The 27,833-nt window shown below is 37.3% G+C and overlaps 1 protein-coding gene across 1 annotated transcript; it reads right to left on the reverse strand.

The window, feature by feature from the left end:
* Window positions 1–3,599: 3,599 nt before the first annotated feature.
* On the reverse strand, window positions 3,600–27,833 carry RFTN2 (raftlin family member 2). Its single transcript, XM_065751388.1, has 10 exons — window positions 27,760–27,833; window positions 27,141–27,345; window positions 23,901–24,084; window positions 21,808–21,919; window positions 19,741–20,053; window positions 17,454–17,654; window positions 14,466–14,587; window positions 13,338–13,441; window positions 7,358–7,436; window positions 3,600–4,269 (listed from the first exon to the last, which is right to left on the reverse strand). The coding sequence occupies exons 2-10, from the start codon at window positions 27,277–27,279 to the stop codon at window positions 4,000–4,002; spliced, it is 1,524 nt and encodes a 507-aa protein (XP_065607460.1). The 5' UTR covers window positions 27,280–27,345; window positions 27,760–27,833; the 3' UTR covers window positions 3,600–3,999.

Genomic DNA, 27,833 nt, shown 5'->3' on the forward strand with positions numbered 1-27,833 from the left:
TTTTAAAGACCAGAAATGGAAGTTAAGCAGCAGCTTATTGCAGCTGATGAGGTATGTAAATGAACTGTTGTGACAATTATGAGCAGAGCACAGCATTTTTGTTTTTAACAGATTATTTCTCCTGGTTTGCAAACACTTCTATAAGTATTCCCTGTCCAAACAATTTAAGACTTGAACTATAAACAGTCTTCTGCAGAGGACTGGGAACAGCATTAATGGCTTTCCATCTCTATGTTTTCTATTAGTTCTAGGGCATTTGCGTTGCCACATACAGGTCAGGGACTCTATTAAACACACAGCTGAAGCCACACTGGAGAATAATTTTTTTTGTTGTTGGAGAACACATCCACATTTTAAATTTCATTCACAATGGATTTGATAAAAAGGCGTAAGAATGAAATACATAAAATACATTCTTGAAAAATGAAGACTGAGCAGTGTGCATATGTTTACGTAAAGAATTTTTATAACAAAAGCATATTAAAAAAATCTTACCATCAGGCTTCTCTCCCTCACAGCTCTTCTGCTTTGTACAAACTCTGACTTAAAAAAAAAAGGTGCTAGTAATTTACAACATTAGTAATAGCACACCTTAATGCTCTAATTTGTGTAAGAGCATAACAAAACACTTAGGTTCCATTAGAACCTCCTCTACAGAAAATGTACCCTCCCCTTTTTTCTGAATGAGATGGAAAATCTCTTTGTTGTTAAAGTTCAGAAAGCCATAATTTGTTTTAGAAACACTTTCAGATGTTTCAGCATCCATGCCCTAGGAAGACAGGTGGGTTATTCTGTGCTCTTCAGCTAGTGCATGAAGTCAGATCATTCACGTGCAATCCTCACGTGGACTGAGCAAACACTTGCCTCTGTTTTTAAAAGAAAGTCTTGCAGCAGGAAACCACTCTCTGCTACCCTTCTACAATGGTCCTACTCAGTCCTGCTATCCCAGGGATGAAGAATAACAAGTCTAAGAACTAGTCAGACCATATGTTTTTGGTTCAGTGACTTTCAAAGAGAACTGAGTGTGTTTTTTCCTTTCAGGATTTTTTCAGTCACCTTTTAGATCCATGGAGCTTTATGTACAACATCCTGCAGCAGCAGTGGTACAGCCAGCTGAATAAATACTTGATTTGTTTCAGACATTGTTACTTACCATTTCCATTATTCCCTTGAGTTCTTTCCTCACAAAAAAAGTGCTGAGGAACTTAATCTTTTGCTGCTCTGTCTATGCCCCTCCCTTAACACATCTCTATCTTGTCCATCTGGCAGGAAACCTTTTTTCTAGGTGAAAAATTGTACTTTGTTTGTTAACAGTACAGAATCTAAACGTAGCCCTGCGAGGTGGAAGACAACAAAACTAGAAGACAATCTATATTAATGTTTGTGTTGCAGCAGGGGCAACTTCGTGCCCCGTGAGACAAGTGGTATTAAAAAGATAAACCATTTGCCCTTAACTGAATAGCCACTGCTAAATGAGTTCAGAGGAAGTAATTTAGCATATTTACATATAAATAAATTTACAGAAGTTTACGGCACATCAAAACCCACTGAGACTCTACAGTGAGTACTGAAACACACCCACAGCTCTGAAATAGAGCTATGTTCCTCTTCAGTAACCTACAGTTTAAGAAAAGCCTTTCTTGCTAAAAGTGGGAATATTCTAGAATAGACCAGTGGACATCCGGACTGCTCCTGTTGCAAAAATGGCATCTCCTGTGTTTATATCCCATCAGTCAGATGGGAACAGCTCTTTCAGAAAAAGCACCTGGTACTCATTGGAGTTCTCTGCATTCTCAGCACCTGGGGGGAAGAAAATACCTCAGAAGAAAGCAATTCTTTTTATCTAATAAATGCATTCTGGAAACAGTAACTGCATTTAAGTTAGTGCTTTACGTACTATAACACATCATATAAATAGTTGCAATTTAGCTTTAAGATTCACTACTGTTAACTGATACTCCTTTATAAAGGGTAATCTTTCTGATGCACATTAAAAAGCTTTGAAACTTGGAACACTGGGAGTTGCTACTTTTTTGGACCAAATTTTGCTGCTTTTTTACAAGTTTGACTTGTATGGAGAACCACCAGTAGTTAAAATCAATTGCATACACATAAGAATATTGTGGGCTTCTCTTGGATAACTACTGAAAAATACTTTCTGAAATACAGCATCATATTCCAAGTTGCAGAAGACCAACTGTTGTCCTATTTTTAATATGCTGGGATTATTTAGCTTTCTGCCACAGACAGACTGCCCACATCTATAGCACCATAGGGGAGCTGCCTGCTCCTTCATGGCCACAACTCAGCAGGCTGCATGAGAAGACAGCTCTCGGGGGGACACCCAGCCTCCACTTTCCCCTTCAGCAGGGGGATCCCCCTGTACGTTGTCCACACACAAAGGATGAATCCAATGTTTGTGCCCCCCCCCAAAAAAAGCTACAGTTGTCAGCTATGTGCAATAGGAAAATAAGAGAAATTCATGGGCTGGCTCCAGCTCCAGGATCTGTGGGCAAAGCAAAGAAAAAGTCTCCTATAAACAGTTGTTAAGAGTTGCTCTTTCAAAGTGAAAAATAAATGACAGAACTGCAAAAATTTCTATAGTAAAACTGGGAAATGACTCCAAACCAGTACCATTTCAAGCTCCCACTACAAATCTGAGACAAGTGGGAAAGCCTTCACTGTCACCCCAGAAAAATAACTTACAGTAGTGCTTTTTTTTTAAACACTGTTTACATTTCTTGAAAATTAAGCTTTCAGATTTCCATTAGTAGCAACTTCTTACAGACATTGCAGTACTAAGTTATAGTAATTTATGTAAAAATGCCAATCCTGTTCTGAGGAACAACAAGAAAGTAGAATTTCCTTTCTCATGGCTTTTGACTTGGGTTTCCCAACTACAGAGGCAGACCGGCTTAGAAGGAAGCTGAACTGCCAAAAGCAATTTCAAGACAGCAGCATCAAAACCATTCCTGCACACACCTCTTCCCACAAGAGCCTGTCAGATCTCATCCCCACACTAAGGACGGAATCCCAGGAACTTTCATCTTTCCCCTGAATACCACTTGTGGTATTTGATGCAGTTGGATATGGTTCATTGAGGGAATTTTTTTAAATGTATATACACACATTGGCAGCATCTTTGTATCATCTCATCAAATATTAAGTTTTGTCTGCTTCTTCCCCTATGTATATCATCAGCACTGCTGTACGCCTGGCTGTCAGCGTTTCATATACAGCTCCTCAAACTACTTCATCAAATGCAAGCTACCTGTCTTAGGTGGTGAGGCTCTGCATTTCCACTCATACTAAGTTATGAATATATCATTATCCATTTATATTTACAGAGCTGTACACTGAGACAGCTTGGAACATGGAACCCTGGCAAATCCTGCATAGGTGAGATGTAAGAGCCCATGTCTGCCTACAGCATCTTCTGTACATACCAGGCTGAACACTGCTTAGATTAACTCCAGCATATGACTTGCACTTCTCTAGGCTTCTGAGTTCAGGCAAAGCAAGTAAAGTGAAAATCAGATTAAAACTTAACATTACACAGATAATTCCTTTTTCTATTTTCTTTTTTTTTTTTTCCCTCGACACCAATATTTACAGAAGTCTTAAAAAAACAACAGTAATTAAAAAAAAAGGGGAATAACCAGTCTTCCAGCTTGTGGAAAATACTCAACAGCCACATTCCTTTCTCTTACAGAACACAAACTGTCTTTTTTTTTTTCAGCTTTTGCTTCCCTGCTTATCAAAAAATACTAACAGGCAGCAGAGCACCCAGTCAGGTAGCTATTCTACTGAAGACAGGAAGCCAAATTATTTTACAGTAGTATTATTACTACAGTAGGATTAGCAAAACAAAGAAACAGATAATAATACAAAATGAGTCTGGGAAAAGTCATAAGCTTACACCAATGCATTTGAAGTAAAACTCTGTTTTACATTTGTGTGATTTACATGCATGTCCACCTGATGCAGTTACTTACTTGATCACATACATGTGACCTGAGTGACACCGTCTTCCTGGTCATATTGTCCATCATCCAACTCCCTTAATACTCCATCGCTGCTACCAAATCCTGAGAAGCCCCCATACTGGGAGGAGGCCTCACTGATACAACATTGTTTAGAAGGAGACAGGTGAAACTCATCATGTGGTTGTCCAATTTCTACTGTGTGAGAAGTAGCAGTGTCTAATCCAACACTTCTGCTAGCAGCTTTGCCTTTTTCCTCCACAGTAACTTGCCTCAAGGATTTCCTCTGAAATACAGGAGGATGTTTAAACATCAGCTTATGCAGAAATAAAAATGCCAAACACTTTGCAGTGAGTCACCTATCTGTCTGGAATGAATGCAAACTGCATTTTATAATATATTAGGCAGCATTTAACATCGGTTTAAACTATGAACTCCTCTGGAGAAAAATCCCAACATACTTTTTTTCCAATATAAATACATTTCAAGAGATGCAAAAGATACAGCACAGTCAAGATTCAAAGAAGCATAAGCAAATACTAAAAAGAATCAATTATGTCAGCAGTACTCAATTCCTATGCTGTACTTCGTAGATCCAGAATGATTTACAAGTCTTACCCCATGATAGAACCAGCTGTTCGACAAAAGCCTAGCATACATGCCTGACTGATCAAAGCAAAACAAAACCACTACAGCTGTTTGTGTCACACTCTGGCAAGTTCTTTGTTCCTCCTATATATCTATAATGTTTTTCCCAAAGCCTTTTGGAACAGTAAGAACAATGGCCCTTGCAGCTAAAGGAAACGTATTTAAGGGAAGCTGTTACAGGAGACAGCAAGAAGTTAGACCAACGGGAAATACCACTGCCCCAGGAGAAACAGAAGGAAATAAACTTTGCCTGGATGCCACAGTAAGAGGATGGAAAGTCTGCCTGAATGAAATAAAGGAAAGAAAAGAGAAAACCCTCAAGCATTAATGTGGTCTAGCCTCAGGTCTCCTGTTCTGAGCTAGTTTCTCAGAAAAACAGATGGTATGTGATGAGGAACCCATCAGGACGATGTAGCCTTTCCAAATCCCAGAGGCTTCTGAACCACAATATAGATCATAAGCCAGAACGTAATGCACCAACCCATGAATATACAAAGAAGGCAGAGATATGAGGCATGAGGACATAAAATACAGTCTCCTCAGAAAGAGGAATAAGAGACCGGATTACAGAGGTTCTTACTGAAGGAAAGTTCTTTAGCTTCAATCTAGTAATTAAAAAAGCAGCAACAAAGCCGACCCTGGTTACACAAAGTAACCTGCACCACATACTGCCAGCCCCCAGAAGGAGAATCAAATCAGTCCAAGAGCTGGGACTGCACATGGGACAAAACTCTGCCATGGCCCGAGCCTGCTGTGCTACTTTGCTAAACATTTCAGCTGTAGCCTCAACTACCTCTTTATCCCACGCAAAAATGACCTCATCAGACTGAGATTTCCTGGCAGGGAAGTAACATATTCACTGGTTCTTAAGGGGCACGTTTAGATTATGTCTCCTCAGATTTTAAACACAATAATGCTTGTGTAAATGGCTACAAAATCAGCTATTTCTTGTTTCCAATATTGTAATGCTTACATCAAAGGTTTCCCATTAAAATTAAAAAAAAAACAAAAAAAAACCAAAACAAACAAAAAAAACCCCAGTGATCAAAAACATGCCTACCATTATATCTGTATAAAGAACATGAAGGTCCAACAACTTTTGAGCACCTAGCTATCAGGCAACAGCATTTACACAGCAAGCATAATGCTTGCTCTATTTTTAATTTCAAACACGTCTCAAAGACTCACCAGTTCCTCAGACTGAATGTTTTTACAGAACTGGTTTGTATTACAGTGTCTCCTGGCAGAATCCAGTCTTAACCCCTCTAACCTGAGTCATGTAGCTATGCTGACTTTTACAAGATGCTCTTAGTTAGAAAATAGCACGTCTTACAGCTACTGATGAAAGAGTATTCACACCAGGAGATCATACACTTAGTAATGAACAGCTGGGAAATATCAGGAAATCTGCTTTATAAGATCATAAACCAACACGGTTTTATGCATTTACAATACTGATACCAACAAAACTATGTTCCAGAAAAAGCAGACTACATAAGCAAGAAACCCAGGGTTATAAGCTGTGATGATGTGTGGTACATATGGCAAAACTGAAGGAAAATTACAAGAGGAACTGGCAGAATTGAAAAGAGGGCACGAATGGATGACTAAAACATTGGAAATGGAGACAGCACAGAACACTGAGATGAAAAATAGCTCAAATTTTGTAGATGAGGAAAACAAATTGCAGACAGCATAAAAGAACCAGATAGTAATTAAGGTTGTGCTGAAAAATATAGCAGGATTTTAATTGTGCATACTGAAAGCCGTTCTTCCAGGTCTGGAAGAATAAAATACCAGGGGACAGAGGGAAAAGGAAGTTAGGCTGGAGATAAGCAGACATCTGGAGGAAAACAAGAAAAGAAAAATGTATTTTAGAAACACTAATCAGAGGAAAACACAGATGACTGTAGCAGTCTGGATAGAAGGTGACAAGATCCAATAAGAATTCCAGATATTCAAAGAGTCATGGGACTATTTATACAGATGAGGAAAGAAGAGGATAGGACTTCATGAAAGTCTAAAATCACAAAAGACAAAATCTGTAGTTTCTACTCCAGTGTTGGCGTAAGTCAAAATACACAAAGCTTTAACAGCTTCTTAAAAGGACTGTCATAGGAAACTAAAGTTGATTAGCTAAAGGCAGAACAGATAAACAAAAAGGAAAATCCACCATGGTATGCACAAAGACTTGGCAAATATGAACCCACCAGTTTATCCTTCTATGGCCCTTCCTACAGCACTGCACAGGTGCCACAGCTATTGTGACCCTTGGCTCTGAGTGGGATGTGATGTTATCAGTTGTTTAATCCCCACAATATAGCAACTATTACAGCAGCTTCATTTAAAAAGGGACAAGGAGCTGCAGAGGTACAGCCATGGGCAAGTTAAGTCCTGTATTTCTGTCACATTTTCACACAGCAAAGGCTAACACTCCCTTCGCTCTGTTAACCTCCGGAGTGCAGAATCCCTTGCACAGCCTGGAACTTGTACTCTCCTAGTGTGAAACAAGACATTTTGCAGGTCAAAATAAGGTGTCATCTTTTTTATAGTCAGTAGATGCAACACTTGAGGCAGCTCACTTAAGAATTCCCTAAGACTTCTACAGAAATGCTTGCAGCACAGCCAGCCTCCTCCCCCAAGAAGCAGCCATTTCTTACTGTATACAGCCACTGTGTGAGATTATTATTATTTTTTAATATTGATGACATCAACACATTACTCACCTCTGGTGTCTGGACAGCAGAATTCCATACAACGGGTCTCTGAAGAAAAACAACTTGCTTTGTGGCCAGATTTCCTTCACTAAAATTTAAAGAAAATTGTTTGAACGTTTAAAAATATTCACCATAAAACATATACACTTTTCAGAGTCAACTGCAAACTGCAGTATGAGTCAGAAAAGCAAACACTGCCAAGCATTTACTGATGCATTAATTCTTAAATAGGTCTGTAATTGTACTAAAAAAACAGAAGCACATAGTTGGGTTCACATACTGCACATGAAGACAAAGTAACTGGTAATTTTTTCTGGAATAACAGAACTGCACTTGAAAATTCAAGTCCACTCATCTACAGCATCTGAAATTAAACCTCAAAGTCTCTTCATCTGTTTTCACTGGCAGATATACAGCATGCAACTACTGATTACCAACACAAGTATGCTCAATCTTGAAAGATCCCCAGCTCCAAATATCTCAATATCTTTGTGATACTAAATTTGTGAAGTAAGACTCTTTATTGCAAACTCAAAGGTGTTTTCTGGTTTTAAGATGACATCTAACTAGGACAGTGGGATAAGCCTGCTGTTTCATCACCTATGATTAAAAGGTCTCAGGTCAGTTTCACCTATGCACCCCCAATGAGATCAATGATGCAAAGTTTTGTGCGTGGGATGGGTAACAGCAGAGGACAGACCACAGAATAAAGAAGACAGAAATGAGGAAAAAAGGGGAATTCAGCCTTTAGTCCTTGAAATTTTACAAATGTTGATGCTGTTACAGAAGTGATTTAGAGCAGCACTATTTTATTCAAAAAGACAAAGTTTAAAAGAGATAAACAGGAAAAGGTGAAAGAGTTCCTCAAAACCAACTCGTATGTCAATATCTCAAAAACAATACATTCTTTCACCACAGGCAGTAGTACGATCTTCCTTTACATCCTCTTCAAAATATAAGGCATATTTTTTCACCTCCTTTACACCAGAAACACAGGCCAGCAAAATGACCATGTGTCTTGCTAATCAAGGCTGTGGAAATAACTGCAAGAATAGCAAGACTAGAGCTCCGGTATGGAAATGTTTAATATGAGATACTGTATTTTGACAAGTTCTTCTCAATTCTAATTCTACGTAGAAGTCACTGAGCTCCTAATGCACATAAAGGAAATGACTACAGATATATATAATTAAGGTAAAGAATCCAGAAGAACGGAACCACAAAATATTAACTACTTAAAACAGATTTGTAGTGATTACTATGTTGGGCAGAATCACAGCTTCCTGAAATGGACTCCCTTTCTCCTCTCATTGATAAAACTGTACTGTGCTTAGCACTATGGAAAGAATTACTAAAATAGTACCCATTCTGACATTCAATCAATTAAGTCACAATCTTAACAGCCACACACAGAAGGCTGAGCTAACTGATACGTGTTTTATTCCAGGGCTAGGATGATAGCATCAATTTGTATTTCATACTAAGGACCCGCTCTAAGAACAATCAGGGATTAAAACAGTTGCAATGAGATCAGGAAGAATTTATTAAAGCCTACCCTAGCAGAGATCCTCAAAGTAAGCTCTGAGAAAATATACAAAACAGCAGTGTTCCCAGCTGTGCTGAGCTCATCAATAGTGAATTACGATGACTTTGCAATGGTGTTTGGCCCCTCAAAATCTTCTCAGTGCAGCTGAGCTCAGGCCATAGTAGGTCTTTGCATATCTTCCTTGGATGAAAAAAAGAAGAGAACTATCACAAACTACAGCCTATGGTATAAATAGGGAAGCAGGGCAATGAGCTTGTTCGTTTCTTCATCTTAACATGTTTTCTCCTATGAGAATCCCTACTTTGCTATTTCCATTCTTTGAAAGAAAATGAATGTGTTGCAGTTTCACCCTATAACAAGAAAAATCAGTAATCCTACAAACTTACTCCACTTTGCCAGTTACTTTCCCCTGCCTGGTTGCGCCTATTCTGATAACATCAATCTCTCTTAAGAGAGGAGGAGAGAGGGAAATCTCTCTTAAGAGAGAAGGTTGTGCAGAGTCCATACCATGGGGATATGCCTATGCCTTACTTTGCAGCTGTCTGCCTTCTTTTAGAGAAAACAAAAAGAAACAAACATGAAGCTTCAGCTTGTACAAGTTCAGCTAGAACAGAGAAAAGGACATGATGGTGAGTAGACAATGAGTAAATTAACAAATTTCTAAGTCTGACCTGATTAAAATGCTGCACACGATGAAGTAACTATGAGCTCAATTCACAAAGAACTCAATGACAGCAGGGTTTCCACAGAATTTAAATGAAGATCAAGTGTTTGAAGCAAGCCACTCCATAGCTTCCCTCACACTTCCTCCTTCTCACTTTGCCTCCTAAATTAGGGCATTTTGAAAACTTAGATTAAGTTGTTTGTGATGATGAACTAATAACCACAGTCAGTGCTTCTCCTGCTGCATTTTCTGCATGCTTTTCTATGCTAGCAGACAGTTTGTGTCACCCCTTTTCAGGGACTACAGTAATCACGGAGGGGAAATAAAGGTCACTGCAAAGTAAGGCTGCTGAAGCCTTTTTCCTGTCCCTTCTTTAACGAGGGATGAAGAGCAACAGAGACTCTTTTGTTAGAACACCAGTAATTTGCTTGTCTGCTTATGCAGCTTGGGCAGCAACTTCATCCTCTTCATCTATGTATATCTCAAACAATCCCTAAGAACAATCATCCAACTTGAATCTAGTTAGGACCACCAACAGCCACGACTTTTACATCTATTTTCATTTTTATACAGAAGCTTTTTACATAAGAATCAACTAAGGTTAGACAGTTTTACAGAAGCTTTTTACATAAGAATCAACTAAGGTTAGACAGGTTACCCTGAAAAACAAAGAAAAGGGGCAAGATAAATTCTTTTTAACCAATCCAGTTTACTTGCATTTCCTAAAATAAATCTTCACCCTCCTTCAGAATTACACTATGAGACAGATCCAGTGTGGGACAGTAAAGCTCCTGGCTGACAGGACTTGAACCACAACTGTTCCATCGAAGAGTAATATTTGGAAACACATATAAATAATAAACTCTTGCTTTAAATCATGATCATGTATGAGGTTCTAGAAAATCACGTTCTTATGTGCCTGGAAAAACAGAATCTCTGACAGAATACAAGGAACTTCTATGGGCTTTATAGTCTGCAAACAAAAAACATACGAACAAAAAACCACTCCAAAACTGCCCTTATTTTTTAAACAGCATGGCACAAAAGACAACTCTGCATGCTATCTGCTATTGCTCTATTTGTAACAACAAAGATCACAATTCTTGAGGAAATATTTCCTGTATCCAGCATGATTTAGCCCCTGAGGTAGGAATTAAAGGACAAAATATGCCTACAGGCTGCTGCCCATGCCTGAAACAGGACTGTGATCCTCGTCATTCAGCTAGAATGTGACATGACACTCCACACAACAGGACATTACTTCATAGAAAGGAACATCTTTCAAGAATACAGACAATAAAACCACACAGGCAGAGACTTCATAGCCTGGCACTTGTCAACTCCTTCCTAACCCTGAGAAAAAAAAAGGGAGAAAAACCCAACCAACAGAAACACCCTGTGTATAACAAACCTCTTACAATAAACAACCTGTTAGCCTGTGGTCACACCTTTTGTTTACAGACAAACAGCAGGCTTAATGGCTAGGAGCAGATGGGAGAAATCTGTGGTGATGAAAGTTTGGCAGTACTTTAGGAGTAGAATAAGACAGAATACACTGAAACGTGGGTGAATAGAAGTGGGGAGCAGGCGTTTTCATTATACGTTTTGCACAATTTTTAGTTTTTAAATAACCGTGAAAACAATTTGCCAAATAATCTAAACATGTTGTTCATTCTGTTTGTTCAGTGTCTCTGGATCCTGTTCATATTCAGCCTGGGATGTGAGATCAAATTTCTCAGTCTGGGGAAAGAACAGCTGTTGGGCAGCAGTAAGTACCCTCCTTTATTCAGCATCTAACTGACATTCCTAGGATAATCAACTAACACAGTAATGGCATCTTTCATGTCAGACACATAGTAACCATCTAGGAATTTCCTTCTCTTCTTTAAATACCAACATTGATGCCTAAAAATAGTATTTACCAATCAATATGCAGACTGCCAGGATAACACACTCTTTTTTGGAGTCTTAAGAATTCTTTATTCACAATCAGGAATTCTTATTCGTGAGCTTTTAGTTATTTTTTAAAGAAACTGGGATAGTCATGTTTTAGGTATACCACAGACACTCCATGTGCAATTCACCATGCTTCTACAGGTATCTCAAAGTCCACGTGAAGACAACAAGTAATAGACAATCCATGCACGTACCTACACAACCATTTAGGTCGGATTGCTCTGCAATCTACCAGGTACAAAATAACATCATTTTGCTCTACAACATGCCTTCTCAGGACAGACTCACCCCAGCCCTCTGAGCTCCTGGGGAATATGTACAGTTACACTGCTTGTGCCATAGAAGAGAACTTAAACCTCTCACTCACATCCCATGACTTAAAACCTTTCTATCCCACTGTCCACTCAAGACCTTTCAAATGGATCCTGAAGGTCTGCATCCCAAGCTTCAGGATAGACTACAAGTTTTGGCTGTTTATGAAAGCCAGGCTCAGCAGTTTGCACACCTTAAGGCATATGTTCAAAGTAACAATTTTCTTCAAAATGAATCAAACGACAGCAATCTTGTTTCATGTTCTGAAAACAACTTCTCTCTGGAGTGGCAAGCTTTTTAGAGTAAGTTTATTAAGAGAAGAAAAATATACAGTGGCCCTTAAAAATAACAGAATGTGCCAGGTGTATTATTTCAATTTCTTCTGTCTTTGCTTGTATTCAGTTAAAATGAACTATTATAAATAAATAAATGAAACAAAAAGGAAGCACACAGAGAAACAAAAGAGCTACCTTCTGATCAGAAAAACCTCCTCCTCACATGGGTGAGTTGATTTAATTATGTCAAACCACTTCAGCAAGATTCCATGTTCTTGCAGCAGCTCTCTGAATCTTCCATTCACATCCTTCTTATGCTGCCTTGATTTAATACAGTAAGGTCTGCCTCCAAAGATTACTAAAGTTACTCAAGTCCTTCAATTGTTTTTAGTTAGACCCAAGCTATGTCTCAGTATGTTTATTTTCTTTCCTGAACTACAGCATTTTTAATCTTAAAAAAAAAAAAAACGAAAAAAACCTTCAACAACCACATAAGCTTAGTTTGGTGATGTGCTTGCCATTTTTTTGCTTGGTATTATGAATAAAAGAACAGTACTTTTTCCTTTAAAAAGAAAAAAATTCTGGAACAATGTAGAGGATCTATGTCTGCTATTTAGCTTTTCCTATTCATATAAATGTTTTTTTTCCCCAAAGAAATCAAAGTAGCATTATAGAAATGGAATAAGAGAATTGAGATCCAGTACATTGGGACTATATGTAAAATGAAACAACATCTGTGTTAAAGATGAGAAACAGCTCAATAACTTGCTGGACTAGCACAATCTCCTCCCTGATGTGTGATATAGTGCATGACTGTCTTGCGACAAAATCATTTCTTATGTTGCCTAAAATAGCCACTGACCAAGGCCCTGAGTTAGTGAGATGCTCTGACACTTGTCTGAACATGAAGCATAACAGTAACCCTATCACTGAGGGCTGCGTGTGTGATAAAAAGTTGACTAAATAAAATATTTTAAGCTTATATACAAGCAATGCATTTTACAGTTTGGATTCTTGGTCTAAGTTTGAAACTTACTGAAGTCAGTAGTTCTACAGCAGTGTGGTAAAAGAAAACTCACCGTTAATGCTACACAATCCCCAAGTTTTATATGCAGTTAGCATTGCTGGCGTTATTTCTTGCTTTTATATTTAAGTACACAAGTAATCACTTGATAACTCTCTAAGCTGTGTAACTTTGAACATACACTGAAATACTGCATCCTGCTCTTTGCATACCTGTCATGTCGTACAATAGGAGTAGGCAGGACACAGGTCAGGAGCCATCCAAACTCAGCCAATGTGTTCAGTAAAGGTCCATAATCTGTTTTAATTTCACACCCCTACATTAATAATTACAAAAAGTAGTAAAGACATTCTGTACAGTTTTATTTGCATTTTCATACATAACAAATCACATACACTTTTCTTTCTCAGTTCTAATGTGATAATTTGTTGTGTTTGGTATGAATAGATTTTTCAGATCAAACAAAGCGATTTGAAAAGTTTAAGACAACAGAAGATGAGTAAAACAGAGAGGAGAATATTAACTCTAGCTATGAGTCCTGATTCAGCAAGATACTTAAAGCATACCTCCGTGGTTACATCTGTCACACTGCTGAATTAACTCCTAAAACAAAACTTTTTAAATAGCAGAAAGGTTTTCACAATTGATAGTTTTTTACTTCAGATCTGAGTAACAAGCATCTCCCTAGTGATAAAACCCTACGTATTTTTTGTAGGTTTTAGTCTTGTGCCATCAGTTTTCAGATAAGTAAATGCATTTATTGCTGCATATCTCAAAAGCAAGCCCTTAGCATCCTCCAATCACTACTTCAAATGCTACTAATTCATAGCAACAATCTTATTCTAGTATTAGTTTTATTGCTTTATCACTCCCTATAGTAGCACATGTAACTTCACTAGAAAAAAATCAAGTCTTTCCATATTTAAAAGTAAAATTTTTACTAAGGAAAGCCCTACTTAATTCATTTTATTTTTTTTTAATACTACTTAAGGCTTTGCTATTTTCTTGCTATTTTTTTAGGAATACTTTAGCACATTGTGAAGCTACACTTGCTGAAATTATATCCATTTTGGTTTGAAATATGCATACATAATCAGATTTTATTTGGTTCTTGTATTTGTTGGTATGAACATTTAAGAGTATCTAACCAGAACACCTTCACAATGACTAATGATGGGCAGAAGCCTGACTTCATTTTTATGACTCAAAGCTAGTTTAACTTACTCATGTGGCTTCAAGAAAGCAACCTGAAACGTCCATCAAATACTGGTAGAGCAATTCTAAGGAAATAAAGAAAACTAGAAGTAGGAAACCACACTGCTAAATAATCATCAACTTACCTCAATGACTGTCCATTGTTCAACAACAATTGCATCATTTCCTTTCCTGTTAGAACCTGGAACCCCAGAACCTTCTTCTTCATAGATAAATAATCCTTCCAAAGATTTGGGCAAATGGTCACCTGTGAACATAAAGACAAACTTCAGCTGAAGTACATATTTTTCGGTCAGAATCACAGTGAGATGTCCACATGAGTTTTTATTTTTTCACAGAACAATCCTTCAAACTAAAGAGAACTAGGAACTCAAATTATCTAACTCATATATAACATAACTGAAATTTCTTTCTATGTCTAGATAGAACTTCACGAAGCATGGAAGCCAATTTATTACTCAGAACTCTTTTTCTACACAAATTGAGCTATGAACTGTGTCATTTTATCAAAAGCAAGTCTAAATTCAAGTTTCCCATAGTCAACATATCCCCTGCAGCAGACAGGCACAAAACCTCTTTATCCAACTTCAATGCTGCATGCCTGACAATGTATGTGGCTTTTGGTGTAGTGAGAGAGGCTGTAAAGATAAATGAAGCATGAAGTGCAAAGCCTAACTTTAATATGTCAATGGGAGCAGAAAAAGCCTGAAACAGAAGTAACTGTAGGAAGATTCCTGATGGGAAGGAAGTTTGAGAGCACACCTCCTTGACTTGCTTGTGAAAGTTAACAGTATTACAATTCCCCCAGCTAAAGCTGCACATCAAACATTAGTTTGCATTCTGGCGCTCCTCTAACTGTGCTCAGGAAGCCCTTTGAGCACTTCTACTGTGAGAGTTGACTACCTTAAACTAAATCTAAACAGAAAATAACGTAATTCTTGAAATACCACCTTTATATCCTCTCCAATACTGAGCAAGTATAGAAAGGCATGACTGTTTTTGCAGAAGCTTCATAGGAAGAAATAAAAAACACAAGTAAATAAAGAAAACATAAGGAATACAACTGGTCTGGCTTTACAGTTGAACAAGACAGGTATAGAAGTTTTCCAAGTCAACCAGAAATTCCTGTTGTCTCTTTTTTATTGAACATGGTCATTAACGTATATACTATAAGAGCCTGAATTCCTTTTTTTTTTTTTTTAATTAGAAAACGAATTTTGGGGAGCATTTCTGTGGCAGCTTTACCTGCATCTATTAGTCTTCATTTATACATAAAACAGTAGGTAGAATCTTGCTCATTTCACTAAAGCAATGTGGAAGGAAAATTGCTTCTTAAGATACCTCACAATCTAAAAGAAGACTGAAAAATGGAGGTGGAGACAACGACATGTATAGCTGAAATTATCTTTTACTGTGTTTACAGACACTTGATCAGCTGCTGAATGCCATCTACATGGTGGGCTGTGCCTTCAAGTACATTCAGTTTAATTCAGTAGCGTCACCATGGGTCCAGCAGAAATCTATACCATCTGGTAGGGCTGGAGCAAGAGCACCAAGCCCTGCAAGAGGCAGCATGAAATCCCCAAGCAAATCATAACCCGAATGTTAAAGTCAGGAGAGTTACTCACATAGAAAAAGACCAGACAGACACAGGGGAATGAGAAGACTGCAAAAACTGTTTTTGGACAACAGCTGCAAAGATTAATTTCAACAGCTGCTGAAAATATACTATGGTGAATTGTAACTTATCTCCAGAGAGTTATTTTCCAGCTCTAAAAAAAAAAACTGTATTGAAAACTACCAGTATGATTTCTCACCTCTCCACCCTCAAAGGAATCTTGGCTTTTCTACTGACTTCAATAGATGGGAATTATAATGCAACAGAACAAAGAGATGTCCAATGCAAACTGTGCCATTAGACTCTATGAGCACAAAATATGCAGTTTGAGAGGCAATAGGTGAAAAATTCAATTTGTTGGAAATATAATGACATTGACACACTTATTCCTTCACCGATTCTGACAAGTACTAAATTTACTTTCTTGCTGAGTTAACAGAAATATAACTAACATTATTGAGAAAGAAAAAAAATAAAGCCCTCACTTCTTCAGGATTTGTTTTTAAGAACACACATTAAAACACACCTAAAGAGCTCTTCTGTTTTTACTTTAATTGAACAACATTACAACAGACAATGAATTCTGAAACGATTAACTGCATCACGACTCTCTTGGACTGTTCACCAAGCACTACAGTATTGCCACTTTCTTAGTGATAATTTCAAGTAACCGTATGATGCTAACTACATACTGTTTCTGCAACTCCTGTAATTTCTGACTTGAAAACAAATTCAGTTCTCTTAATCCCATTTAGGAACTCTGAAGTAGCTAGGAGCAAAAATGAGATCAAAATTTTGAGTACTAACTGAGCTTGTACATCTCAGCGGAAGGGTACAAGAACCAAGAGCAGTCAGTGTCTCCCTCACCTAGCTACATGAAAAGATGCTGGAGGATCACTTTACAGTTGAGTGCAAGAGCAAAAGCAGATTTCTCTGCTTTGTGTACTTGTCTAACTTTGACCAGAACAACCTAAAGAAAGATGCTGGATCTGAAACTTTGGAATAAGCAGTAATGCAATTCAGAGTTTTGCTAAGAATTTTAAGCCAAGCAGAAAGCTGAAGAAAGCAGAGAGTGTGGGAAGTCTTACTCTGACTTAAGGCTTAATGGTACAATAAGCACAGTGAGAACTGAAGTTTCTTTATCTCAACTGAAATACTCCAAGTGAGCAGCAGCGTACACAAACAGGAGTAAAACACATATCTAATATTTTCTTCTCATTATCTTTCCCTTTTTAAAAAAGAGAGGAAAAGAACAATTGAAAATTCATTATTATGCTTTGAATATCACGAATTTCAATTGCAATTATTCAGAGCTACAACTGCACAAGAACTGTTTTATTTCCTTTTCAGGCATCACATTCTACCAACTTACTGTGACTATCCAAATGTGTTTACATACTGCCTGTCAACGTGCAAAACAGGATCTACTTCTTGCAAAGTAATTAGATCCAAATGAATAAGTAAAAGCTTCAAGGCACTCTGGGATAGTACTCACCTTTAGAAGTTTCCCAGTGTACAAAAGAATCAATTAAAGATAATCCTTGTTTGTAATAAAATGTGGTTAGTTCTAGCCAGTCTGCTTCCAGTGTACTAATAACTGGACCCTTTCTTGTTACTTTCATGGACAAGGTGCCTTCATGATAGGTCCAGCAGGTAGAGTCATCATCAAAAACATTGAAGACTGTATACAGCTTGTCTAAGAAAAAAAAAAAGAAAAACGAAGCTCAAGAAGACAGAACTTTGAAATAAAAACATTTTCTTACTACAACCTGTTCCTCTAATTCTAAGTAACAGTTTTACAAATAGCTTCCTGATGTGACTCTACTCACCTAGAACCCTAAACACCAGAGAAAACAAGATGAGATGCTAGGAGGGTAAGCTGTGGGGTACTATACAAATTTAACATAGTGCAACTGGGTTGTCACTGGACCTTTTAGGTAGGCATATTTTGCAAAGAGGAAAATATAGCAGATTCGAGCGAAAACCCACTGGAAATACACTTCATTTTTGCCAGTTGTGGAACTTAAGGTTATAAATATTTGAAATGACTGCAGAGGAGGATTAAAAAATATGTTCTAAGTTTTTAAATATTACGAACACCTTGTACAGTATTCATTTTTACCACTATTTTCCAAAGATGACTTAAATAACAGTTATAATCAGTTGTCCACTGAGATTTTCCACACAGAAACCAATGAGAACTTGAATGTATGAAAACAAACAAAACCTGCATATTCTTAAATGCACTGGATATCTATGCATTAAGATAGCTCTGTTAAAAAAAAGTCAAATATACATCCAAAACAAAAATTCAATGATTCATGGTATTTAAGTAATTGCCAGTGATGAGTTACAAAATCTTAATTAAATAAATGTATTCTAGAAGAACATGATAAAAGTACACTCATGTCACTGTCGTGTGGAAATAAAACAATTGTAAAAAAAAAAAAAAAAAAAAAAGCCCCAAACCCCTGATGTTATGTCTGCTACTGCAACTTAAGAGAACAGAATCCTCTAGAAAGCAGAAGTATTCACAAAGCCAAAACAGAGGAACTCAGATGACCCCAGTTAAGATGACAGCCTCTTTAAGCACAAGATAGGGAGGGAGATTCTATTCTGCTACAGACAGCAAACTCACTATCTCAAGCTGTAAGGAAGTAGTTAAGCTTTAATAGATCGTGCTATAAAGGCTCAGCACTGAAGTGTTAATCAGTGTTGCTCTTACTTTTATCTCAGTGCTTAGAGTCATTATCCTCACAGTCCACCAACTAGAGAGGATGCTTAACTCTTAAGCAGGAAAGTGAAAAGATTGTTTTTGAGAGCAATTAAAACACCTCTGGCACATCAAAGATGACCATATTTAATACCAAAATGCAATCTTATCTGAAAGGTACGAATCTCATGTTGCCTTGCTTTCAATACTGTACTATAATACATTAGCTCTCAGGAGTTAGATTCCTTCTTCCTTTTCACCTTTTCCTCCCAGCAAATGAAAAGGGCATAGTGCTTTAGCATCAGAAGTCACTGTTCTTGGCAGCATCTTCTACACTATGTATCCTATAGATTCTTGCACAACTAAGTCTTCTACCATGGCAACAACATTTTTCAGTGATAATTCCCTTTTCTAAGCAACTCTTCAATGCTTCATTTCCTCTAGAGTAAATTCATTTTGTAACAGTTATCCTCTTTGATTTCACGGTCAGTGCATTACTTCAAGTAATCTTTCAGGATACCTCTTGAAGGCATGTTAACCAGAAAGAATCCATTATGAATGGATTTGCTTTCTGTACATTACGTGAGCTGGCTAGAAGCACGTAAAATTATAGCTCTGAATGGATGGGGATCCCCTTATTGTCAGTTTAAAACAGACAGGAGGACTGGGATCATTGTAATGTATTTTTAGATGTTCATTACAAGTTTAGGGTCAATATTAAGACAAGATAAAAACCAACATTTGGAAAAGGCTTTAAACATCTGCATCACATTTTTCCTGCCACATGCTTTCCACACATATATCAAGCAAAGAAGTTACCTGTTTGCACCACACTCAGAATCAGCTGTTTTTTTGTTTTTTTTTTTTAAATTAAACATTACTCTAGTTAGATATATAAAGCAGGATGTAAATGCTTTCTAAAAAAGCATGGATGCATTTAAGGAAGAAGTATGTTCCAAAAAATATTACTTGATGATAGAATATGCTGTTTTATCCTTCTCCTTTTTACAACAATTACAATTATTTTACAACAATCTTATTTCTGCCACAAACAAACAGCATTAATTACCATTCCCTTTTCGTGGTTTAACAGGGCTGACTTCTTTTCCAAACTGGAAATCTGCATCCTGTAACAGTCCACTGTCTGCTTGCATTTCCTCTTCGTTCCCACTCTCAGATAGGTTATCACTCAGTGACCTTTCATTCCAGTTTTTATAGTCATCATCGGAATTTCTTCTTCTGTGTTCCCTATTTCTTCTGCCCAGTGTTGATTCCAACTCTGCACTCCCATCTGTGGATGTTCCATTACAGGCTTTAATTTGAGGAAAATGTTGCGTTACAAATCCCACAAACTTCTTCCCTCTTCTAGCTGCTTCATTAACCTGCATTTAAAACACAAATTTATCTGTCAAGCAGTTTTAAGACACTGCAACACATTAAATAACAAAAAACAGTCTATAATACTCATTCTGCTTAGTAAATTGTGGATTTTCAAGGAGACATGGGGACACAATATTGCTCTGTGGAAGGGCAGCTTGTCTGTGTATATTGCCTGTGTTTTTAAAGTAAATAGAAGCTTTCCATCCAGCATGTCTTTGGGCTCACGCCAAGAGGGATAGCCAACACTGCTACTGACTTCAGTGTACACAAAATCCTTCAATTAGAGCAAACCCAAAGATTTTTTTCCTCTCTGCATTCCAGTAACAGGGCAGTATGTTGGTGCAATAAATAGTATGGTTCTTCTGAACTTGTGAAAAGCTAGTCACTCTAAGATCACTAATTCTTTATCCTGCTTTTAGCCAGGGGATTTTTCTCTCACTTGGAGTCTCAAAAGACAACTGCAAAATACATGCCATCGGTGAGAGATGCATCTGCTCTCAGAAGCAGGATTTTTCTTTTCTTTTGTTGGGATGAAGAGCATTTCCACTTAGGACTTCAACAAAGACTTGGCAAACACACAGGGAAACCTCAACCCCCAAAGAAGAAACCATTTGTGAAGTACTTAGTAAAGGCAGAGAGGCAAAGATCTCCACCAATTTCCAACTATGGAAACTGTTTCATTCAGAGTGATTCACTCTCAAACAATTGGAGATACTACATGATTTTTACACTTCCTCGATTGTTTTAGACGATCTTTAAAGAAGTGTATTCAAGTATACAATGGATTCTTCCCTCAATCTTTTAAAATCATCAGGAACATCCAAAAATAGTTTTTATGTAGCACTTCTGTTCTACATTTCCTTGCAAGACTGAATCACTACTTAATTTTCAGCGTTTTTCCCACTACTAACATGGCAATATGCATACTGTACAAATGCATAATGAAACACTATTGACAATTTTTAACTCCTGAAAATTTCAAATAAGCCATTAAGAAACATTAATGACCACTGAAATTACCAGAGTTCTTTACATATTTCCAATATGCTTCTGCCTCTGCATCCTTCTTTGACAGCTAATGTAAAAGATTAATTATGATAACAATAATTTCCTGTTTAAGCAAGTCTTCAATTTTTCAGAGGAAGTGAAACAAAAATAAGTGGAACTAGAGCTTCATTTCAGTTGAAGTTCAGTTATCTATAATTTACAGTATTTTCAGAAGTTTTGCCAAATAAACACTGCAATACCATAACTGTTTCTATTAAATTTTATTAGAAGAAAAACGTACTTCCTTAGAAAAAAAAAATCAATAAATTCTCTGAAGGTATTCCTAATGAACTTAACACAGAATATGATCAAGCTTCATATTAAAAAAAAACCAACAAAACTCATCCTAGGAAAAGCTACCAAGCAAGCAATTTACCACAACTAATTGAAAATTTGGGCCTGATCATGCAGTTCTGCTTTCAGTGGTTATTCTCCCAAAGCTTTCCACATCTAAATAATAAATTTTAAGTTAGAAAATTAGTGAAGAAAATCATCTCTCTGCATAAACAATTAGCAGCTTTTAAAGAGCAAAACCAGAAGTTAAAATTCAAAGCCAAATAAACCCAAACAAATTTGTTATTTGCTAATCCTCAACTACTTCGTGCATCCCAGAAAAAAATTCAAAGAAGTCTGAAGAAAACAAAACACCAAGAAGAACAACTCAGCACCACAAAAATGCAACAAACAAGAACCCACCAAATTCCATTACCTTTTCTAACAGTTCTTTCACTACCTCGTTTGTCAGTGTTTCACACGCTACAGGACATTCCTCAATCACTAGCCTGGGGTTCCTTTGTCCTCTGGGTGCTGCATGCTTCTGGCTAGAACACAGAAAGAAAGCAATCTTTGTCAGCAGTTTGCTCCTAACTTGGGAATTGCAGAATTCTTTTCTTCTGGTATAGAAGTTATGAAATAAATCCTATAAATGCTTTTTCATACTTAGAACTCAACATTTTTTGGTGTTCTGTTCTCCTTCTTATGTTATGTACAGTGCCTACTCTTTTGTATTACAACATCAGGAGAAAAAAACATTTTACAGAAATTTCATTTGAAGATCTTCAGTTGAAGACATTTTCTGAAACTCAGCTTTGAAATGGTACTTATACACTGTTAATATGCTGGTGTTCAATTTTTGCAATCAAGGCAGAGCTGCAGCTACAGTATGAAGTAACAGCCCAGGCACATGTTAGAAATATAGTGTAGACACAGTTTTGGATTATACAGCGTTAATTTCACTTCCAGGTTTCAGAACCATAAAAGCTTCAATTCAATGTTGCAGAGTAGTATTAGTCATTATTTTAAGTCAGTTACATTGTTAATCCTACAACACTTAGTGTATATCACCTATACAATGGGATTATTTTAGCTGATAATCCCATTACATAAGCTCCTGCTTTAGAACGAAGCATCTGAGATTTTTCAATTATCAGAGGTTTCCTTCCAGTTAAGAGGCTGGATAAGGTGAATCTGCCTTCAAGAAGTCCAGAGACACATAAGGCATCAGTATAGGAGACTGGGAACTTAACACCTAACGGTTTCAAGAAGGAGACCACAGGTTCTTGTCCCTCACCTGGTCAAGGGCCTACCAGTTCAAGTGACAGCTTCGTAAGGATCCCACATCAAAAGGGATAAAATTCACTGAGGGAGCCGAACATGGGTAGCATCACTTCTTGGAAACCTCAGCTCCACAAAGCAAATTTCCTTTTTTTAAGCATTTCTCCACATGGACAACGTTCACCTTGTTTGAAGGTGAATTTAGGAAGGTAAGTTGTATGAGCCACGGGCGATGCTTGCTTAATCAAAGCGTTTGACTGAAGGCCCCGCAAATGACCTATGTGTTATAGAACTCCAAGAGACAAGTTCCTGCAGACTTTCAGAAGGAGCTGAAAGAGCCATTGTGCACCGTATTAGAATAGGATAGATAGATAGAACAGATAGGAGGGGAAGCACGACGTCTCTTAATGCAAAAACAAACTGACTCTCCTAGCTATTCAAGAACAAAAAGTTGTTTTCTTTGCAATTAAATGAACTAATGGTAACACTTTCTTCATCATCACGTGGTAACTGTAATAGAGTGAAAACAAGAATAATAAACAAGATTATGTAGCTGGAATTATACTCTTGAATGTCCCTCACTGCAGCAAACAAGCTTTGCCTGCCCATTCATAGAACCATATTATGACATGGGTTGGAAAGAACCTCATAGATCACCAGGATCCAAATCCCTGCCACAGGCAGGTGCACCAGTCCCCAGATATGGTACTAAACCACGTTGCCCAGAGACTCATCATGGGTAGCCTGGTCATACTGCTCCTTAGTATGAAGGATCAACTACTTCTGTTTGAGGAACTCTATTTTACCTTCAACTAAGTAATGATCTTACAGAAAAAGTGACAAGACAAACTTGGAAAATGAAGAAGAAAAGACAGATGTGAGGGAACTGAAGCAGGTTATTAGTCTCCTGGTATTTTATTTCATCTCGAACTTACTAAAGGCTCTAAGACACGATTCCTTATTGTAAGAATGTGCTAAAAATAAAAGGGGTAAATTTTAACTATCTCCCTTTCAACAAATTATTTTTATGATTAAATTATAATTATGATAAGGATATTTGGATTTGTTTCAAAGTTCAATAAAGTAAACACGTGCCTATTGTATGTTTAGGCTTAATTAAAAGACACTATTAAGTTGGTCACCTTTTCAGATAGGGAACAGTTGCTTGGTTCTTTAAGGTACTTTAAAACCATATATGTAAAGTAACCCTCTTATAAGTATTGGGCCAATATAATCAAATTATGTTACCTTAATTTTAATCGTGAAAGTACCACTCGATACATATGACTCGCAGGGAAATTTCTTCTGTGTCCAACTGGCAGCAGAATAGGATGAACAGCTCCTACAACATATCCTTTGTTGTAATATTCTTCCACCTTAGATGCTATATCCAACACAGAACTGATCTTGGTAACTTCTGGATTAGAGGAAGCTAAACCATGGAAAGGACAGAAGAGAAGCACATTATACTGTGGACATATATACACTCCTAAGTGAATTCCTATTATGTAAAACACATAAAACCTATCCCAAGGCACTTACAAAAAAGATATGATGTATAAGAAAAAGATTCACAGCTGATTACTGAGTAAACAACTAGGTGAAATATATGTACTTACAAATTAATTGATCTGGCAATACTTCATTGGATATAGCTTTGTCAAGCTAATTTAAAAGCTGAATAAACACCAAAATATGCAATAGGTCTTAAAACTAAAACAACTTTTTTGTCTAGCCAAAGCCTTAAGCATAATGCAGCAGAACACCTCTGAATCCTTGTTGAGAGGTAGATTTCCACAGAATTAATTTGAGCCTAGAATAATTAGTTTGTCCTCTTCTAATGTGTTTTTCTTTTTGATCCCTTAGAAGTGATCTATGGATTGCTGGTTGAAATTTTAACAGTCCCAACTAGCTTATTGTGACAGTAGACTTAAATCTACGTGCTGTCACTAATTTCCAAGCAGGATGCCTCTGAGGGTATGCAAGAATTTCCGATTAATAGGTTAACAACACATAGGAGTTGGAAAAAAACAGTTTTGATTTTTGAACAACCAGGTCCACAACTTAGGCACAGAGGAAAGGAAGATTCTGCCTTGCCAATACAGTTCATGTATTCTGTCACAGTATAGAAAAAATGACTATTCTACAGCAATGCAAAAGCAGAAAAAAAAACAGGTATTAGTGCAACATGATCATAATTTCAATGTTTTTTCAATTGCTTTAACCATTTAAAAACATTTACTTCCCAACAGGTAACCAAAATACTTGTGCAAATAACAAGAGCTACAGCTAACTTGTCAATTGTATAAGCTTTAGATGCACTGTATTGAAGATTATGACACAACAGCTTCATATCATACATATTCATAAACATTATTCAGAATGACAAGAACTTCACAGCATGTCATTGTCATGGACAGAAATGAAATACCCTTGCATCAAAACTCCTTCTTCTCTCTAGTAGGAGGGTTCTGGAAAAACCATACGCATTCTGCTTGAATAGGGATACTTAGCTTAGCCCTACGCTATGCATAAACTGACCTCCAGCTGTTTTTGTAACTGAGATATGCCTCATGATTGAAACTGGAATTTGCGGTCCCTGACAGGCATTTCAAATTACACTTTGGAGTTCACTGCTCCCCAACAAAATGAAAGACTGGCTGTAATGTTTCTTGTTAGGAATCCCTCTGGTGCAGGAGTACCTCTGTGGAACGCAGAGCTGATTCACACATTAGAGATATGGTAATATTTGAGGGAACAAGAAGAGACAATTCAAGGTAAAATATACCACTATTAACAAATTGAGACACTTCGGAACGCCACCCAGCAGGTTTAGACTACAGTATGGCAGACCTAATCTACATCATGGCCTGGGAGAAGATCAGGGACTCCTGCCAGTCTCTCAAGCAGGCCCATTCTAACTTCATTTATGACAAACCTGATGAAGCAGAGAATAAGGAACATAAAGCTGAAATACAATGAATTTATGCTTGGAGTACTTTCAGATTAACGCCGGCTACTGCTTACTCTAGATCCTAATAAGTATATTAAGTCAAGATTTTCTGTTTTACTTGGTTCCGGACCCAATGGTAACATGGCACACAAACGAACAGAAATCTCAGATGCTGGGGAAAACCTTGCTCTGGAAATCACCAGAAATGGTGATCACTGGAAATATTAAAGAATATTACTTAAGCCTAAAAACCCCCCCCCAAAAATATATCGAACTCTATTATCCTTTCTATTATCAGTAGATCATTTGGTAATTAATGTTTGCATTCAAGTCCATTTTTATTTCCAGCACGTTACCTACTATTATCTATCTACCCAAAGGTTTGGGTATCCCAAAAGAATAAACCAATGAGAACCTCATCTGCCTATGTGTAAACAAACAGAGCAATAAATACAGTCAAGTACTATAACTTAACATTGCTTCACTAACTGAACACTGCTTCAGTTAGCTTTTGTAGTTCTTCAATAAACAGACTGATATATTTTAATAAAAATATTACTTCAAACCCTTAATTTGGGAAAAAAATAAACAGAGGCCAAGTTTTATTTGTGAAAAAGTTCCTGAACATATAACAAGACGTGCTTACACTTCCTCTCTTTATCAAAACCCTCTAAATACAGCATTTACTTTAACTACTTATTAAGAATTTCCAGTAGATGGGATTGTTACAAAATGCAAATTAACAAGAAGTGACTGCGAAACCGAGCCGCCTGTTTTCAGGGGTCCGCCATCTGGGCTTGTTTATGTTTTCAACTTTCTGGAAACAGGGAGTTGCTCTGTTACAGACAGGACACCCTCGGGAAGGAAGTATCCCACAGAGCACTGTCTGCCTCCAGCTATGCATACAAATTTTGTTTCATTTTGGTCACAGTTTCAAAAGCCTATTCAGCAACTAGAAATGAAGTATTTGCAGAAGAAAAAAAAACAAGCAAAACTATAGTAACTCTTATAAAACATCTACCAAAAAGCTGGGATGTGCATAAGAGGAAACTACTCCTTGTGTACAACTAAGGAATAGACTTACTCCTGAACCAAGTAACAAGGACAACGACAGCCTGTTTTCTAAAGTTGAATGCATTTTCTCAGTTAAGGCATTCTGTTACCCTTGTTGAGACTCGGTGTATTTTCTGAACAGTCATACTAAACTCAGACAACCAGTACTGAAAGTGAGTAAGGATGGCAGTATGTGACTCACAGGAAACTAGGAAACTCTCTAGCAGTTTTTAGCCAGCTTCCCAACAAGGACGGTTGTGTAACTCAGACGGTTTGGTTGTTAAAAATACTTTGGTAGTTTCCATTGTAATTTTATCTAAGTGAAGACTTTCGTCACAATTTGTGTTTCAAAATAAAAGTCTTACATCTTGGCTGGCTTTGATTAAAATAACTAGAACCTACTAAAACTCAGACACAACAGAACAAAGTTAAAATCTATTCCTTACTTTCTCAGAATAGCAAAGTCGTAACATAAAAATTACCTTCTAAAGTAAAATCCAGCAATACATATTCATAAGCAGAATCCGTCTTTGTTTCAACCTGTGGTCTCTTCAATGTAGAAAAAATTTTTCCAGGGCTGCTATCATCTGAGTCTTCCAGCTTCCTCAGTCCGCACCCCATGGTAAGATCTGCAAGTGATTAAATCTCAGGAGAAGGAGGGGGGAGCAACAAGATCTGCTGCTCTCACTAAGAAAACAAACAAAAAAACCAGTAACTTAGTGATTCCCTTTTATTCTCTTTTCTATTAGCCATAAATCCAAACACAGAAGAAGTCTTTCTCCCAGAACAAAAAGTAAAGGTATTTCCCATTCATTTTTATATATAAACAGCAAATCTGCAATGATTTCAAGCCTCAAACTTGGTTCAAGTAGGCTTGATTTTTCAGCAATGTTAGAACTGCCACAAGCTAGCAGAGATTTTCCATGCCACGTCAATTTACAGCCAGCCCCCTATCAGTGCTCTCTTGCAGAGGACACCAATAGCGCTTTGTTTGTTCTTCTAGACCGACTAAGAAGGAGGGGCAGTGGGGGGGGGGGGGCGGGGGGGAAGCGTAGAATTGGAAAGAAAGTAAGAGAAACTTGTACACATGTAATTACTTACCTCCAGAAGAAGTACCCAAATGCAGGAGCAAGTCAGAGGTAAAAAAGGCAAGTTAGTCAGAATGAACGAATGAG

This window comes from Cyrtonyx montezumae, unplaced genomic scaffold, assembly GCF_038088225.1.
Source record: "Cyrtonyx montezumae isolate F1298 unplaced genomic scaffold, pur_monq_1.0 scaffold_7, whole genome shotgun sequence".
In the NCBI taxonomy this organism is placed as follows: Eukaryota; Metazoa; Chordata; class Aves; order Galliformes; family Odontophoridae; genus Cyrtonyx; species Cyrtonyx montezumae.

Coding starts and splice junctions, on each gene's coding strand:
- RFTN2 (XM_065751388.1), bottom strand. CDS start 27,279: ATGGGGTGCGGACTGAGGAAGCTGGAAGACTCAGATGATAGCAGCCCT. Junction 21,920..23,900: donor CTTTCACGATTAAAATTAAG/GTAACATAATTT, acceptor TCTGTGTTCTAG/CCAGAAGCATGCAGCACCCA. Junction 20,054..21,807: donor TGAAAGAACTGTTAGAAAAG/GTAATGGAATTT, acceptor TTTTAAATGCAG/GTTAATGAAGCAGCTAGAAG.